At 53.7% G+C, this 16,000-nt stretch overlaps 1 protein-coding gene across 1 annotated transcript; it reads left to right on the top strand.

Moving 5' to 3' along the window:
• The first annotated feature begins 12,659 nt into the window (after positions 1–12,659).
• Positions 12,660–14,662, top strand: LOC149809001 (kinesin-like protein KIN-14R). The gene is made up of 4 exons (XM_089995045.1): positions 12,660–13,227; positions 13,506–13,867; positions 14,068–14,142; positions 14,264–14,662. The coding sequence occupies exons 1-4, from the start codon at positions 12,660–12,662 to the stop codon at positions 14,660–14,662; spliced, it is 1,404 nt and encodes a 467-aa protein (XP_089851171.1).
• Positions 14,663–16,000: the final 1,338 nt, after the last annotated feature.

The raw sequence follows: 16,000 nt of genomic DNA, 5'->3' as shown, positions 1-16,000 counted from the left end.
TGCTCCTTCTTTACCCTATGCCTATCGAGGGTATTTGCAATCAATTGGCAATGATGGTGAGCGCACACAAGCAAGCAGCCAAAACAAGAAACGGCTATGAGTTGTGGCACAGCACAAATCATTGACAAACGATCATGCTGATGGACGCGATCGGAAATGAGTAATAGGAAGTGGCATGGTGAGCCTTTGTGGGGTGCGTTGGGTGTTTACTGAGCCGTATTCTCGCCACATTAGCAAAGCACCGCTCCCGACGTTGAAATGCTAGCAACGTTGTCACTGACGTGTCCACCGGCGAGTGCCAGGGTAGATCCGTCGACTGTCCGATTTCAGTGAATGTTATTGTTGCGTCTGTTACTGAAGACTTTCCATGACTCGGCCGATCATCCAACTTGCAACTGGGTCCGGGTCGCGATTGTGCACTCGCCCATGCACCCAAGGCTTTAACACATTCTCGGGAAAATCCCCATGCATGAAGTCCAAATTGCAAGGGAAAGGCTACTGTACGGCTGTGCCACATGGGCACCAATTTGCACAGCAACCCAAATCAAGGTTGGAGTGCTCACATGAACTTGGCATGCGCTCAGGGCATTGCGTGGAGTGCAGACCACCTGTCGTTGCAAAATAAGTCCCTTGAGCTCATGAAAGGTCACATTTTTATCACTACATCATCTACCTACTCACCTAATCTGGTACTCACCTAATCTTGTTACAAGCGACAGGGCTGGCAAAACAGGAAAAAACACAGAAACTAACACTGAAAACAACGTCACAAACTAAGACAAAACACACAAGAAAACCAGCAACCTAAGCTACGCCGGGATCTTCCTGCGGTGCATCACACCCTGCATGGAAGACCGAGCCGACGTTCACGGCGATACGAGAGAGGGACTTGTAGTACATGCGCGCGTTGCCCTTGCACAAAGCACAGCTGAGCTCCCAACGGACGCCACGTACGAAGGCAGCCTTGGACACCCGGTTCCCCCCCCTGCCGCCAAGTTCGCCAAGCTCCGAAAGGAAACGCGAGGCGGCGGAGCCCATGCGGCCAAACGACTCCACGGCGAGTGGGATGAAGTCGTAAGCGGAGCCCTCCCCAAACTCCTCGAAGGCTCGTTGCTTCCGCAGCTCCGCCTTCGCTGCCGCGGATCCGGCAACCTCTGCGGCGTCGCGAACAAACGATGCGGCCACCGGGTGCGTAACAACGCAGTCCATCACCTAATCTAATAAGTGACACCATAAGTCATACCACAATCTGTGTGGAGCCAAGTCACTCAAGACTTAGCCAGAGCCTGCCTGACAGACGGACCTTCCAAACGTGCGTGCGCAATTCAGATCAGTCGCGGCCATGACTGCAATGCGGTGCGAATCAGCAACAAACGGCATAGTGCCGGTAAACCAGATTGCCTTCTGTTTAGGCGTCAGCAGGTCCTTGAAACGGCACAGAAACTCCAGATGCGCATCGTTCTGATCTGCGACCAGCGCTTGCAGCCGTGACAGGACGCTTTCCGCACACTCCGTTGCCTCAGGCGATACGCCCAAGAGCTTCAAATGGCAGACGCTCTGCAAGAGACGATTACACTGTCTCCCGGCTTCAAAGTCCAGGTGTGGCTGCACCCTAGTGGGTTGCGGTCCCGGGAAACCGAACCAAATGTTCTCTAAATGATGACAGCCCTGCATCAAAGGGAGCGTGGAACCTTGCTCGTTGATGTTTGCTGCCTGCATGGCCTGTGCAGCGGCGAAGCATTCGAGGATTTCGCTGGGGATGTCGGACGCTGAGGGAAGCGTTGCCAGTTCTTCTGCGCAGGAAGCCCTAGAGTGTGCGATCTTGTCTCGTTTTCCTCTGTAATCACCCCATACGCCGACCAGCGCTTCTTTCTGCGCGGTTGTGAAGTTCAACATGCTGTATGCCTTGACATTCTTTTCCTCGAACTGCAAAACCACCATCAAGTGTCTCTCACTTCCGTGGAAGTGTGGCAGTGTTTAAATTGCGCGGAACACCACCATGGCATTAGTTGCAGCATTCACTTTGGGAATTCAGAGCAACAACGAAGTTGCAGCCCTCTCCACACCTTTCTCCAACAGAAGCACACTCACACATGCAACAGACTAGGCGAACCATCCCATACACTTTGGCAGGTCTGCATGCAACGAGTACAATTACTGCTGATAGCCCTTTCCTGGTGACAGATGCGTGCTATTCAAAGATGCGCCAACAATGTAAAGTACATGTAAACTATTACACCGGAATGTCACCATTAGATTAGACAGAAAGGTGTCTATGTCTATGTCGACATTTTCAGTTTCAAATCTCACCACCAGGATGCTTCGCACCTTGGCGTAACCTGCTGTGGCGGGGGTTGAAGCCAACCGATGAGCCATGGATCCAACGAGGACACATACGGCAGGCAATGGCAAAAGCAAGTGAGAACTCGCAATAGACCATTGCAATCTGCTGCTCCGTGGTGTGGATTGCGCGCTCCACTTCCTCCCATGTTCTAGGCAAGCGACCAACCTGCAGACGTGAGCTGCGAGCCGTTGAGAGTCTACGTGACTGTTGGAGGGACATGATGCTCCTTGAGGGTCAAAGGAGCAACTGTCCGTGCTGAGGTGATGATTGCAGGTGATGATGTTTCTATGGTTACTATACATAATGATGCATCGAAGGCAGACGTAGCTTGCAGGTTGTCCTCTGCGAAGAGCGATTGCTTCCGTCAGCCATAGGTGCGATCACACGCAGCAGAACTTGGGGTTGGGAATGTCCATGGCTCAAGGCATGTGGATGTGAGAGAATAAGTGAGCACATCAAACTTGCGCATTCTAAAAGTAGAGATGGAGCGCACCGAAGTGTTGACACAGCATTTTGGGCTACGCTCCGAAAGGTGGACACCACAACCGACATGATGGCGGACCAATCAGCCCCCTGCCTGATAGGCTCCATGCAGCTTTCATCCTCGATGCCACCGCCCTGCTTCCCATAGCATCGGAGGATGCTCTTGCAGAGCTGCAGCACGTCTGCAGGGTGCATCTTGGGCAGGTGCTCATTGAGGATCGTTGCCATCACGTGCTTCACCACGCTGACAAGGTGCCCCATTGTTTCGATCGCAAAACACGCGCTGCGTTTTGGCTCCGCTTTGGGACGCTCGTCATGCAGCAAGAACGAGTACAAGTGATCTGACAGCTCGTCAACAGTGTCTGTCGTCGGGGGCTCCAACGCACGGTCAGACAGCTCGTCTCTTCCAGCCGCATAGTCTCCCAAGTTGTCCTCACCTGTGAGCTGTGGTTCCGCTGAGGGGAAGGAGGCAGGCTGCTGGAAGTGTCGACTGCCGGGAAGAATTGGCCAAGTCGAGGTCGGAGTCAGCGGCGACTCAGTGCTTGAAAAGAGTGGCGCCGGAGGATTAGCTGCAAAGGTGGGGCTGTGCGGAGCACATGGGCGCAGCTCGAGGATAGGCTGGTCCTGGTTCCGAATGATCTCGTCCCTGATTTTCTCAAGACGCGTTAGGCTTGTCAGGAGGATTGCCGTCTCAAAGTGAGCCGCAGCCCAGACAAGACCAGACTTGGTCCGGCACACTGCATGCTTGCATGCGTCGTTGAGCGCACACGGTTAACCATGGATCCAGGAGGGATAGCGCGGTACCAAACCATATGCTGGCTGCATATTTGTCAGATGAGAGCCACACAATCAGATGATGAGAATCGGCATTGTTGAAATAAAATCTACGCCTCTGTACATGGTTATTGTGAAAAGGCGTTTATGGCAGGTTACCAATGACCATCCAGTCATTGAATGCTGTACATGTCAAAGATCTGACTTTTTCAACTGAGACACAATTCTCACCTTCAGACAGGCAGCCCAACCAGCGGTGCATCAGGCCTACGACACAACCACACAAATCTGTGATCACACTGCACATGACGTTCCTGTCAGCAAATGGTGGTGGATTACCCTCCCTTGCTCGAACTTGAACAGTGCAGCCTGGATGCCCCAAACTGACATACACAAATCCCATTTGTCCATACAGGTGCAATGCAGCAGCAAGTGAATAGCATCTCGACCTCCGACTCAGTGAGGCATCATCACGTTCAGGTATATACGTCTGGGGAACGTGAGGATTCCAGTGGGCACAGAGTAACGCCAAGGCAGTACAGCAAGCAGCAGCATGCCTCCGGTGCTGAGGTTGCCTGAAATTGCGGCATCGCGGGTGATGATTGGATGCCGAGCGTTCTTCAGGAGCCAAACAATTTCAGTTTCTCGACAGCCCAGCCGCCGAGCAGTTTCGGCCTGATATTTCACAAGGCCGCTGAACAAGTCGCCCTGCTCGATGAGGGACGTTGAAAGTGCTGCGGTGTGCATTGGGACGCGGGGCCCGGTGAACAGACAGCATGGCTCCACACGAGTGTTGCGCGATACTGCATTGTTGCCGGGCGCTGTGAGCGGGTCAGAGGTGGAGGGGGGAGTGGAGCGCTCGAAGACGTCTGGGGTGGGGGGTGGGTTGGGCGATTCGGAGTGCTGCGGGAGGGTGGAGGGGGAAGGCACGCACATCAGCTGCTCACGAACAGCATTAATTAAGAGTACCGAAGTGCTGATCTTTTCACGGAGATTGCGGCCACAACGTTGCGCTTCCTGTGCGCGAGCCTTTGCGGAAATGAGCTCGGCCTGGCACCACTGAATCTTTTCCCGCACGGTGTTTTCTTCTGCCTGCACACGGATCTTCCAATCAGCATCTTTTGTTCGGACAGGACCCTCAAGCAATCAATGTTCTTGCTGACGCCATTGTTCGCGGGTTCTGCTGTATGGGCAGACATCCTGGAGAATGAATGCTACTGGATGCATGCATGTGCTGGAATGCTGGAGCGGGTAGATAGCAAAACCTCAGCTTTTCAGTGAACTGGACCAACCTTGCGGAATCTTAGCGCGCTTTGTGGGAAATCTTTTTACAATCCTTGATAGAACGATGCCCCCCACATTTGAGACACTTCTTGTCTTCCAGTATCTTGTCATGGAGGTCTTTCAGGATACTGAAGATGTCCACTCCTTGCATGGCCGAGGTGGTTCTTGGGAGGTCCTTGCAGTCGTTTCTGGCTCTCAATGATGGCTCGTGCCGCGATGTTGTGGTCAGCACCTGTGCAGGTCCTGGCGAGCAAAGATGTCTCAAGAAGAGCGCTCCGAATTTTCCAGGTTGGTGACGATTGCAACTTGCTTTTTGTCTCGGGGGCAGAAGACCCACGATTATTAGACGATCTAAGTTGCAAAGATGCAGGAACATGATCTTTTTCTGGTCCTGAATTGCATATTGAATGCTGTGTATGCCTGTGACAATTACATTATACATTGAAAATTAATGCTTCGGCCTGTCGTCGCGCGGCCCAAAGGCCTGCACTTTGTTGCGGTGTGGCAATTGCCGCATACGTCCTGCACCAAGATATCAGACATTGCTGCTATGAAGACCTAGGCAACTGAGACGCGTAAATGTCAACCCGCACGGGCAGGAATGGGGCTTGGCGTGAGCTTATGTTTCAAAATGTGTTTTCAAAATGCTGTGTCACTCAGTAACAATTGCGCAGGAATGAAAATTCTCCTTCCTCAGAAGAATTCACACTCTCGTCATTTGTCTAAATGACATGTGGTGAAGCACAGGTGATGGTTTGTTGCTGGATGACCCCTGCACTTGTATCTTGTGATGCCTCTTGCATGAATGCAGGGGGCTTGTTGGTGAGAGCACCCATTGCATGACCTCACCGTGCATGAGATAGCATACAAGTCCACGCAATTGCATGGGCTGAAACCCAGTTCAGCATGCACCCCACAACCAAGATGCCACGACTTTTCGTCTTCCGACCCTCGACAGCCATACATTCTGTCTTGGTACACGCTTCTGCAATTGACTCGCAGACTATTATTTTGCATAAAGAAAGCTGACCTTCTTTCTCGCTCTGCAACGAGCTTGCGCCAGCCGATTGCGCTCCTTGATTTCGGGAGCTTTGGCAGGAACCCTGTCGAAGGGAGGAAGACTGCCAGATAGCGGCAAAGATGCTTGCGCCAGCTGCTCTCTCGCACCGTTGGAAGCTTTTTGGGGAGGGCCACTCGACGATGGCAAGGTCGTTTGCTCGAGTGTGAGGATGTCGAATTCCGTAAGGGCAAGGCTACTTGAGCTCGCGGGAATGTTACAAGAGACATGCGGATCAAAAACACTACAAACTCCTGGACTTGACCGGCCGATAGGAGGAATGGAATCGAAGGATTGAAGATAAGGTTCTTGATGAGGAAACATGCCCTTGGTCGAGGCCATCGTTCCGAAATCAGACACCACGCTCAAATCTATGGTCCACATGAGTGCAGGAGAACGCTATCTGCGTGTCGATGTGGGGCATGTTCGCTGTATCATGCACGTTCCATGCAAATGCACAATCCTCTGCGTAAAGTGCCGCTGCACACTACGCTGCTTATGCAGATGTCCACTTGCGTATCACTGATGAATGCAAGCTGCGAAAATCGATGCACCGAAATGTTGAGCCATGAAACGACTACAGTCTACTCTGGCTATATCGAACCCATCGGTGTCCTAGAAAATCGTTCGGTGTTCGGCATAGAGACAATGACTCAGCACCCCTTGTGAACCCTGATAATGCATGGCGAGTTAGGATTTTGGCAGGGTGTTACACATTGCACATTATCTGCACGCTAGAACGTGTCCATATGCTCAATTGGTCTGAGGTCTTCATCTTGTGCCTGTGCCACAGGCTGTGGATGTCGCTTTCTATGTCGTTGAGGGCATACACTTGCTGGCAGAGTCCCTCGAACACCTGAGCAGCAACGAGCAATCTCCTGAAAGTACCCCTGGGCAACAACATCAATGACCTACCGGCTCGTTTTCCCTGGTGCTATCTTCTCAGCTATCTTTGCGGTGCATGTCCTGGTCGTCAATCCGGTACTTTTGCGACTGAGTACTCATTCTCGTGCAATTCGTCGTCAAGGCATCCCTTCAGATAGCCATACCTTGTGACATCAACTCACATTCTTTCAACGCATTGCAATCAACAATTTGTGTTCATATCTTTGTAGCCAAAGGCAAAGGCAGCTCGCTGGACGCAAGGACACCAAATCCTCACAGCTCAATCCAGCACGAGGACGCTTGGCTGGGGATTCACTGGGTTGGCATGTCAAACGGGAGATATTTATGAGCATTCCTTGAACTCCATGATCTATGTGCCGTGCCACAGTAAGACGCAAGGGCATGAAGTCCAAGACGGCGGCACGGGATCATGTGCAAAATATCAATCCGCTGACCCCAATGGCTACACCTTCAGGCCGCTGTCATGAGACGTTCGGTCGCATGGGCGATCCGGCAATGGAGCTGCTCCATACTCTGGCGACAATATCAAGCGCGGGGACGGTTGTCATCAAAGAGGGATTTGTCATCAACGCGCTTTGGGAACGCGGCATCGGCCTATGCAGGGGCAATGCTCTGATGTATCGGCGCTCACTACAACTTCTGGCTCGTGGAGCGGCAGCGTGCATAAAGCAGGCTTTTCCTGTCCCGATCGCTGACGTTCAATGATCTGTACTGCTTTGAACGTGATTACTTGGCTGCTTTCGGCCTGTGCCGGCCAGTTCTTGCTGTTATCTATGTGATGTGATCATGATAATGTATCCGCTGACCTCAATGGCTACGATCCAGCCTGCTGTCGCACGAGACGTTCGGGCGCATGAGCAAGCCGGCAATGGAGCTGCTCAACACTCTGGCGATAACAGCGACTGCTGGAGGGGTGGTAGTCAAGGACGGATTCGTCACCAACACACTGCGGGAACTCAGCATTTGCATATGCAGGGGCGGCACTGAGATGTACCGATGCTCTCGGTTTTAGTTTGAGGCAGGCTCGCCTGTCCCGACCGCTGACGTTCCGTGATCTGTTCTGTTTCGATCGTAAGTGCTTGGCTGTTGTCCGCCTGTGCCGCTATGCTTTGCTTCTGCGTCCTGCATTTAATTTGATTTGCAGAACGAGTGGATGGAGCGGGCGTTGCTGTCCAGCGCCCCCGCGTCCACGTGTAGCCGCCCCTACATGGTGTTGGAAGGGCGGGTGGCGGTGCCAGCTGCCCAAGCCTTGACCAGGCGGGTGAGCAGCTCCTCCTCGGTGAACACAATGCATGATTATCTGAGACAGAAGTGGGGGTCGAACCCCATTCTGGTGATGCAGTACTGTGCCGTCTAGTGATTGCTGATGCCTATGTGATGTAGTGATGGTGTATCCTTTTGCACCACACGGTCATTGATGGATGCATGGATGCTCATCATCCGTACAAATACCTTGTTCTCAGGAGGTATGATCCACATCTGTTTCGGTGACATGTCGGTGGTATTACACTTGGCACATGAAGAGCGGGGTTCAAGCGAAGCTAGCGACCACGTGCACCAAAGCCTGGAGCCAGATACGGCTGGATATCAGTCTGCCTCGCAGACTGGTATCCAGCCAAGAGGCAGATTCTTATTCTCTCCACCCAAAGTCGCACACCTCTCCCCTCTCCATCAGGGGTTGCGGTTGATTCCCGTCTGGGATGTCAAGAGCGTGCCACAGGCCGTGGCCATTTACCCAGAGTTTTTACTGGACGCCACCCTCCATGCATCCCTGAAAAAAACGAAAACGGGCATCCGAAGCTGGGAATGCAACCAAGGTGGCACAAATTCAGTTAACTCTCTTGTTATGGGCGCTCAAATGTACAGCATCATGAAGTGGGTCGAGATATACCAGCACAGGACAAGGATCAATCAAGGCTGCACCACCAAGCCCCGAAGGTGGCTGCCAATGGCTGTTGAGTTAAATTCACGGCATGATCATACTTTGAACCGCTAATACAAGCACCACGTTGCGCGTGTTGTCGTCGAGGTTTGTCCTAAGAGGTTTGTCCTAAGAGGAGGGCCAAGGTTTTACGTACCTGGCGAACACAGTAGCGCTAGGTTGAGACGCAAATGCATAAGAAACACCAGTTAGCACCCTTTGACGGAAGTGACACGTCCAACGCATGAGTATATTTTCATATATCGTGAGAGCCCCCGTAGCCACGCGTTAAATCCTAGATGCCGAAGAAGAGTGCTGGTGTACATCGGAGCATACATTCAGGTGCTTATTTATGAAGACTGTTTGTGACTCTCTCATGTACGCGGCACACGCCCTCGAGTTTTCCCCTTTCACTTGAGACTGTGCGCATGAATGCGTCGTGGGAGGCTGACTCGCTGACTGTTTTTAATCCAAAACGACAATTGCGATGGCATCGGCGATGGAACTGAACTTCGCGCCAAACGAAATGAAGCGGCGTAGAATGACAAACGAACATGCAGTCTTGCAGCTCATGTTTGTGGTCAAGTGCACGTTCTGGGGCAGGTCGCTTGTATAGCTTGTGTATTGTTTTGCGTTGCCCGTTCCACGTCGCCAGGTTTGCGTACCTGCTGGATGTGGAAGTGCAGTCCATCAATGTGGATGTGATGTCGAAGACAGTAGACGAGGCGCAGTTCGTTGGTTTTCCAGCGATCCCAGCTCCAGTCGCCCTTGACAGCGCACACAGGCAACAACGCAGTGCATCCGATGTAGCCTCTGCCGGGGGCCTGACTCTCCTGGAGCCGCATCTCTCTGGAAATGGTTCAAGTGAACGAGATGGCAACTGTACTGTCTCTGACCTGCTGTTCAGATGGAACAGCCAAGGCAAAGTTAGCGATGCCAAAATGCAAAACGAGCTCAGTTCAGTTGCTGGCGGACAGATGCAAATGCAAGACGCAAGACAGATGCAAGACCTCATTTGGCACTTGCAACGGGAGCTGTCTAACGTCCATCTCGCTCGCCAAGACGACCAGCAGCAGCTTTTGTCGCGCATGGCGTCCTTGGAAGCCAAGGAGTTTCAACTCGTGCACTTCATGGAGCAATCGAAGCATGAAATGAACATCCAGAATGATCTGTTGCAAAAGGTATGTTTCGTGTTACCTTCTGCTTGGCTTATGATCGTCAAGTCTGAGGTGCTGTGGACTCGTTCGCACCTAGTATGTGCGAGGCACTTCGTGCAAGGACCGGCCATTCGCACTCATTCTCTCAGCCTGCGTAGCATCTTTCAAGCTTGCGACGAAACTGAACTGTTGCCTGCTGTTTGTGGCTGACTTGGCTTGGGAATGGGCCGTTTTGGTGCTGGGCGTCAGTGTATGCGCGTCATGGGGTCAGCTTCTCGGCCCTGGATATTAGTTTTGCCTATGATGCCTTGTCTCTGTGTTGATTGTTAAGGATTAAGAGGAGAAGTTTAAGTATGTTTGCATCAAATTGAATCATCTTTGTTGTGTATTCGTCCTAAATGTTGGGCTTCCTGACGTCGGTCGCACAAAGACGCTTCGTCCGACAGGCACGGCCCACAAAGTAACGAAAGCTTCCTGACAATCAGTATGAAATGACAATTACAAGGAATTCATGTACTTCAAATGGTGTGATCTATCATGTCGCGTACTGACGGGCAGTGTAATCGTGCTGCACGGCCTCTGTACCAAAGACACGCTATCCTCACGTCGTCAAAATAATCGCATACATCACAATCATGGCGTTGCCATTTTTCAAGCCGAATCGGGTAATCGTGTCAAGGCCAATATTGGCTTTGACACGATTACCCGATACGTCGGGTTCGGGTTAAAAGCCTGAGATGAAGTTTGGGGTATGTGAGGATCGCCTACAAGACCTGATGCAGACGGTAGAGTCCGACAGTTCAACTGATACCTGCGCTGTGCCGGCGATCCCGTGGGACGTCTACTCTCGATGAGTATGCCCGATTCCCGGCCACATTGATTTGTCTACCAATGAGTCCCTGTTGTATCTTGCCTGTGAAAGCAGAACGTGAAGGAAAGTTCTGGTTTGAATTGTTTCCGGAAGCATATCGTGGTGCTTTCAGGCGGCTGAGAGTTTGTCCAGCTTCACACGCCTTCTGCGACGCCGTGGTCGACATCTGATACATATCTCGATACGTCTCCTTGCACATGACGAGGCAACATGATCTGCAGGCAAAAGGTTCCGAGCTGATGCTGCGCAAGCGAATGGATTCCATCATGATCGAGCATGAATTAGAAGTCGAGGCTCTTCGCGAGGCATACCTTTCGTTGCAGGAGAAGACAGTGTCGGCTTTCAAAGTAGATAGCCACATGGTGCGAACACGGGTACGACTCCCGAGACACAGATCCTCTCCAAATGCCTTACAAAGATCGACGGGCTGCTAGGAAAGTCTTACCATGCACAGCGGTGATGAAAGCAATGGGGCCCGACAAACAAAAAGGTGTGCCCAGGTACACGGCTGGCTGTGCCCCGTTTGCAAGGGTGTCACCTTGGGGAAAGGGAGGAACAGGGCTGCCGAAAGTGATCCAAAAGACATGATGCGTTTGTGAAGACAAAAGAGCCATGATTGCATCTGAACGTCATATGCGAGCCATGCTGAGGTGCATACTACTGTTCGGAGCTGCTGACAAAGGTTCCGTTAATCTCAATCAACATCGAACTTTGAAGTAGACTCAGATGGGGGGGGCTGTGTTGACTGCGCACGCACCTCAGCTTATTTTGATGCTGCGATGTTGGTTGCTTGGCCTTCATGCACACTGGGAGGAACATTCCAAACGAACAAGCGCCTTTACACCTGTGTTGTATCGTGGGTGCACCCTGCATGCTGCTGTGAGTTGGCCGCCACAGGGTGGATGCCATTCAGGCGCGGCTGGACGCCGCGTCCAACGTTCTGATACCCCACTGCAAACGTCCAGGTGGCGCGACTGCAAGCAAGCCTCGCAGAAGCGGCAAAGGCAGTTGGGTTCAGCATGAGCTGGTCCCCACCTGGCTCGGACGCCGCAGACCTTGAGGTCGAGTTCCTGGAGATGGAGGCTTGTCTACGACAGATCAGCGCGTGTGCAGCTGAGCGGTCGCACGACGCTGCCGCGTTGCACGCGCAGGTACGCGATGCGACCACTGCAGTGCAGTGTGCCAAGAAGGAGCACGATGAGCTGCATGCGCGCTTTGTGGCCGTCTCAGAAGAGCGCCGGCAGCTGCACAATCAGATGATGGACCTCAAGGGGACCGTCCGCGTGCTCTGCCGCTGCCGCCCGCTGATTGCTGACGAGCTCCAGGCTGGATGGGCCCCTGCGACCCTCACTGATGAGTTTATGAACACTGTCGACATCCTGGCCGGCAGGTGTGTATGCGCGTATTTGCCATTTTCAGTGGATGTTTGGGTCGTCTGTTTCTGTAGCACACTGCATGCCGCTCAGTCTAACTGTGATTCCGCTTTGTCGTCCCGCTAAATTGTCAGCCGTTATATCCAGCTTCCAAGGAGACTCTGGAGCTTCCTCCCGGAGTGTTCCAGAACCGGAACCTCCCAATCCTTCATGCACAGAACGTAATTCCGTGTTTGTGTTGGAGGTTGGAGCCAGATGCAGTCACTTTGACCGAAATTCTGTACAAGTTCAGGAAAGAGCCGAATTAATCATTTGTAACATCAAAGCAGGACTGAGGTTTGCCTGGCAGTCTAGACCATGGTTGCAAGCGCCATCTCTTAGCGCAGCAAGTGATGGGGTACGAATGGTGCCAGCGGGACATGGAAAGGGGCGAGGTGACTTGATCTGCTGCTCACGTGGTGGGCATTGTGACAACAATGTTTAGTAGGAATGTTGGTGGGCAGGGTCGGAGGCCGCATGATAGCAGAGCAGCTAAACGAGCAGGAGAGTCGGAGAAACCGCTTTTCCTTCGACAAGGTGTTTGGCCCGGATGCCGACCAGAGCGCCATCTACCACGAACTGCAGCCCCTTGTGACCTCGATCATGGACGGCTACAACGTGTGCATCTTCGCATATGGGCAGACCCGCTCCGGCAAAACCTTCACGATGGAAGGCTCCCCTCAGCACCCAGGCGTGAGCATGCGAGCTCTTGAGGACGTTTTCAGCCGTGCCGCGGCCATGGGCCAGGGTTCCGAAATCTCCTTCAGGCTGTCGATGCTTGAAGTGTACAATGATGTAGTGTACGATTTGCTAGCAGGCTCTGAGGAGAGCGGTGCGTCCGGTAAGCTCCAGGACTGCAGCCCCACCGCGTCGTCCAGCAGTTTCAGTACGAAGGGCGGTTCGGGGAAGCTGCAAGACATGTTTGGGGCGGGTAGGAGCAGCTCCGGAAAGCTTGGCGCTCAAGGGGGGGGGGTCAGGAAGGCCGTCAGGGGGGGAATCAAGGGCGCGTATGTTGTTGGTGCGATTCTCAACGTTTGATGTGGCCGATGATCGATTCCAATGCAGCAGATAGCAACCAATACAGCAGCTGGCGGCTGATCAGCTGAGGCTCGATTTTTTCCGCTGTTGCTAGAATCGACGGGACCTTGGCACAGCCAGCCTCTCGCTTAGTATAACACCGGCAATGCATGCATGGTCGCAAGACGTCGATGATCTCAATCAATGCGTCTGCAATCCCGCCTCAGGAGCTCTGTACCGTGAGGCTTCAGCGAAAGGCAACAATATGAGGCTGTGTAGGGCTGGAGGAGCGGCAAGTGCATTCGTTGGCGAATGCCAACGCGGTGCTGGCTGAAGGCAGCGAGCGTCGCAGCGTATCGGAGACAGCGTCCAATCGTGAGAGCTCACGCAGCCACTGCCTGGTGTGCATCACTGTGCGAATCGAGCGGCAGGCGCAGGGCACGACGAGCGAGTCCAAGCTGTGGCTGGTGGATCTCGCGGGCTCGGAGCGCATCTCTAAGAGCCTCGCCACCGGCGACCGCCTGCGCGAGGCTCAGTACATCAACCGCAGCCTCTCCGCGCTCGCCGACTGCATTGCTGCACTCTGTAACCGTGCCTCGCATATCCCCTTCCGTGACACCAAGCTCACACACCTCCTGCAAGTGCGTTCCCAGCCCAGGTGTTTTCCAGCATGTGTTCCAGCACCCTCGCGAGCACACACTGCGACTCCCTTTGTCCTCTGTTCACTCTCGTAGGATGCTCGAAGGCCCCCCGACGTCGTGCTACATGCAGCCTACTCTGCTACCACGCACATATTCTTCACTTGGTGAGAGAATGGTTGCATATAGCTGCATGAAAACAGGTGCTCTACCTACACGCACCAAGTTGGTTGCAGGTGCTACTCAGTCTGGGCGCGATAAACATCAACAGCGTGTGGGTATGCGATGTTTCCGGTGCATTCCTGACAACGACAGATCCTGTGAAGTACTTGCCATGTAAATGTGGGCTGTGACCGGCACCTCGACATTGCCAACATGCTGACAATACTCAACGTGCAGGACTCACTATCCGGCGGCAGCAAGGTGCTGATGCTCGTCACGGTCAACCCCACAGAGCACGACGCCGGCGAGAGTCTGTGCAGCCTGCAGTTTGCATCGCGGGTGCGGGGCTTGGAGCTGGGCACGGCCACGCGAAACGTGGCAAGCACCTCGGACGTGAAGCAGCTGCAGTCACAGCTGGGCAGCCTGCAGGCTGACCACTCTAGCCTTCAAACCGCCAATGACTGCCTGGCAGAACAAGTCTTCCAACTGCAGGAGCACATTGCTCACGAGCAGGTCTGCCTCACATTCTCCGTGGTCAAATGTGTCCGCATTGTTGCACTCAGCTATGAAGCAGCACAGCGTTTGCTATGTTCCGATAAGATGGCTTGCTCTCCAGAGTTTCGCCAGACCCTCTGATTTTTCAGTTCCAGATACCCAACAATGCATGAATTTTTGGGAAACAAACATGGGGGTCGAAACCCGATTTGGGGAAGCACCTTCCGTTCGTGTTCAACTGCAACCTCAAACAGTCAGTTGCGCGCGAGCACCAATCCAGAGCCTCTGGTAATGAAGGGCATAACCAATCGCGGCCGTGGAGCATGTGTCTGGGTTTGTCTGTCTGAGTGTGTTTCTTCGCATTGCAGGACGAATTGGAACGGCACCGTGCGGAGGTCGAGGTGGCAGCTGCCGCCTATAACGAGTTGCAATCTGAGCTGAGTCAGGCGCATGCGGACCGAGCAGCCGCAGTGGCGGAAGCCAGGCGTGAGTCGATGCGAGCCAAGGCGCTGGAAAGGGAGGCCACGCAGGCGCTCGAGATCGCTCGAGGGCTGGAGGAGGCTCTGCTGCAAGAGCAGTCACAGCGCAAGCAGTCCGAGGCTCTCGCTCGTCGGCAAAAGCTCAACACGTCTCCCGTACAGCCCCTCGACCGCGCATGGTCCCGCTTCTCCGATCTGGACTCCCCCGCCAAAGAGATGGCCGCCGTCAAGGTGCGTAGCCACTTGCCGCCTTTGTCCTGAGACATGCAATGTGAGACGAAGGACCTGCCTTGCCGCATTCCTAAAGCTGCTTCATTTACCTAGAATGGTCTCACAGCTTTGCTGCTCTCATATCCTCAAGCAGATCTGCGGGCGTGCGGCGTGCGCGAGCGCTGTCTTGAGAGTGGGGGCTCTCGACCCTCTGCCACGAAGACCCTCCGCGCTTGTCGCATTGCCCAGACAGACGCCTTCACCATTCGTGACACTCCCTAGCCAAACAACCTTGCATGCCCAGGAACCTGCACCACATTCACCCGACTCATAGCCTATTCCACCTCCACCAGCTCGGGCTGTCTCGCACAAATCGCTCCTTCCCCCTTGTCGTCGACAGGTGCCCCTGCAATAACAGCTTTCTCGCTCCTTGCGCCTGTGCCTGCCGGACGCGTGCCTGCAGCGCCGCCACCACTACCACTACACGTCCGTGTGGATCGCACTCAACACAGGCTTCCATGTGGATGCGTCAGTGTTGTAAGCAGATACCTCATCACCTGCATTCGAGGGACGTCGTTGCTTCGCTTTGCAACGGACTGCTGTGCATCGGAGCATCACACGTGCTCGTCCCTCGTGGCGTGAACAATAGGCCAGCGTGTGCAGGCAAGGGAGGAGAGCCTGAGGGCGCAGTTGGCTGAGGCGCAGGAGCGCCTCCGGCTCGCAGAGGAGCAGGGGGGGGGGCCATTGACGCGGTCCAAATCCACGCGATCAAAATCCAGCTCAGCGACCC

The sequence above is a fragment of the Nuphar pumila genome, unplaced genomic scaffold, assembly GCF_984573655.1.
Source record: "Nuphar pumila unplaced genomic scaffold, dmNupPumi1.hap1.1 HAP1_SCAFFOLD_1901, whole genome shotgun sequence".
Classification (NCBI taxonomy): Eukaryota; Viridiplantae; Streptophyta; class Magnoliopsida; order Nymphaeales; family Nymphaeaceae; genus Nuphar; species Nuphar pumila.
This window is presented reverse-complemented; position numbering and strand designations above follow the sequence as displayed.

Coding starts and splice junctions, on each gene's coding strand:
- LOC149809001 (XM_089995045.1), top strand. CDS start 12,660: ATGTTGGTGGGCAGGGTCGGAGGCCGCATGATAGCAGAGCAGCTAAAC. Junction 13,228..13,505: donor CAAGGGCGCGTATGTTGTTG/GTGCGATTCTCA, acceptor GAGGCTGTGTAG/GGCTGGAGGAGCGGCAAGTG. Junction 13,868..14,067: donor AGCTCACACACCTCCTGCAA/GTGCGTTCCCAG, acceptor GCATGAAAACAG/GTGCTCTACCTACACGCACC.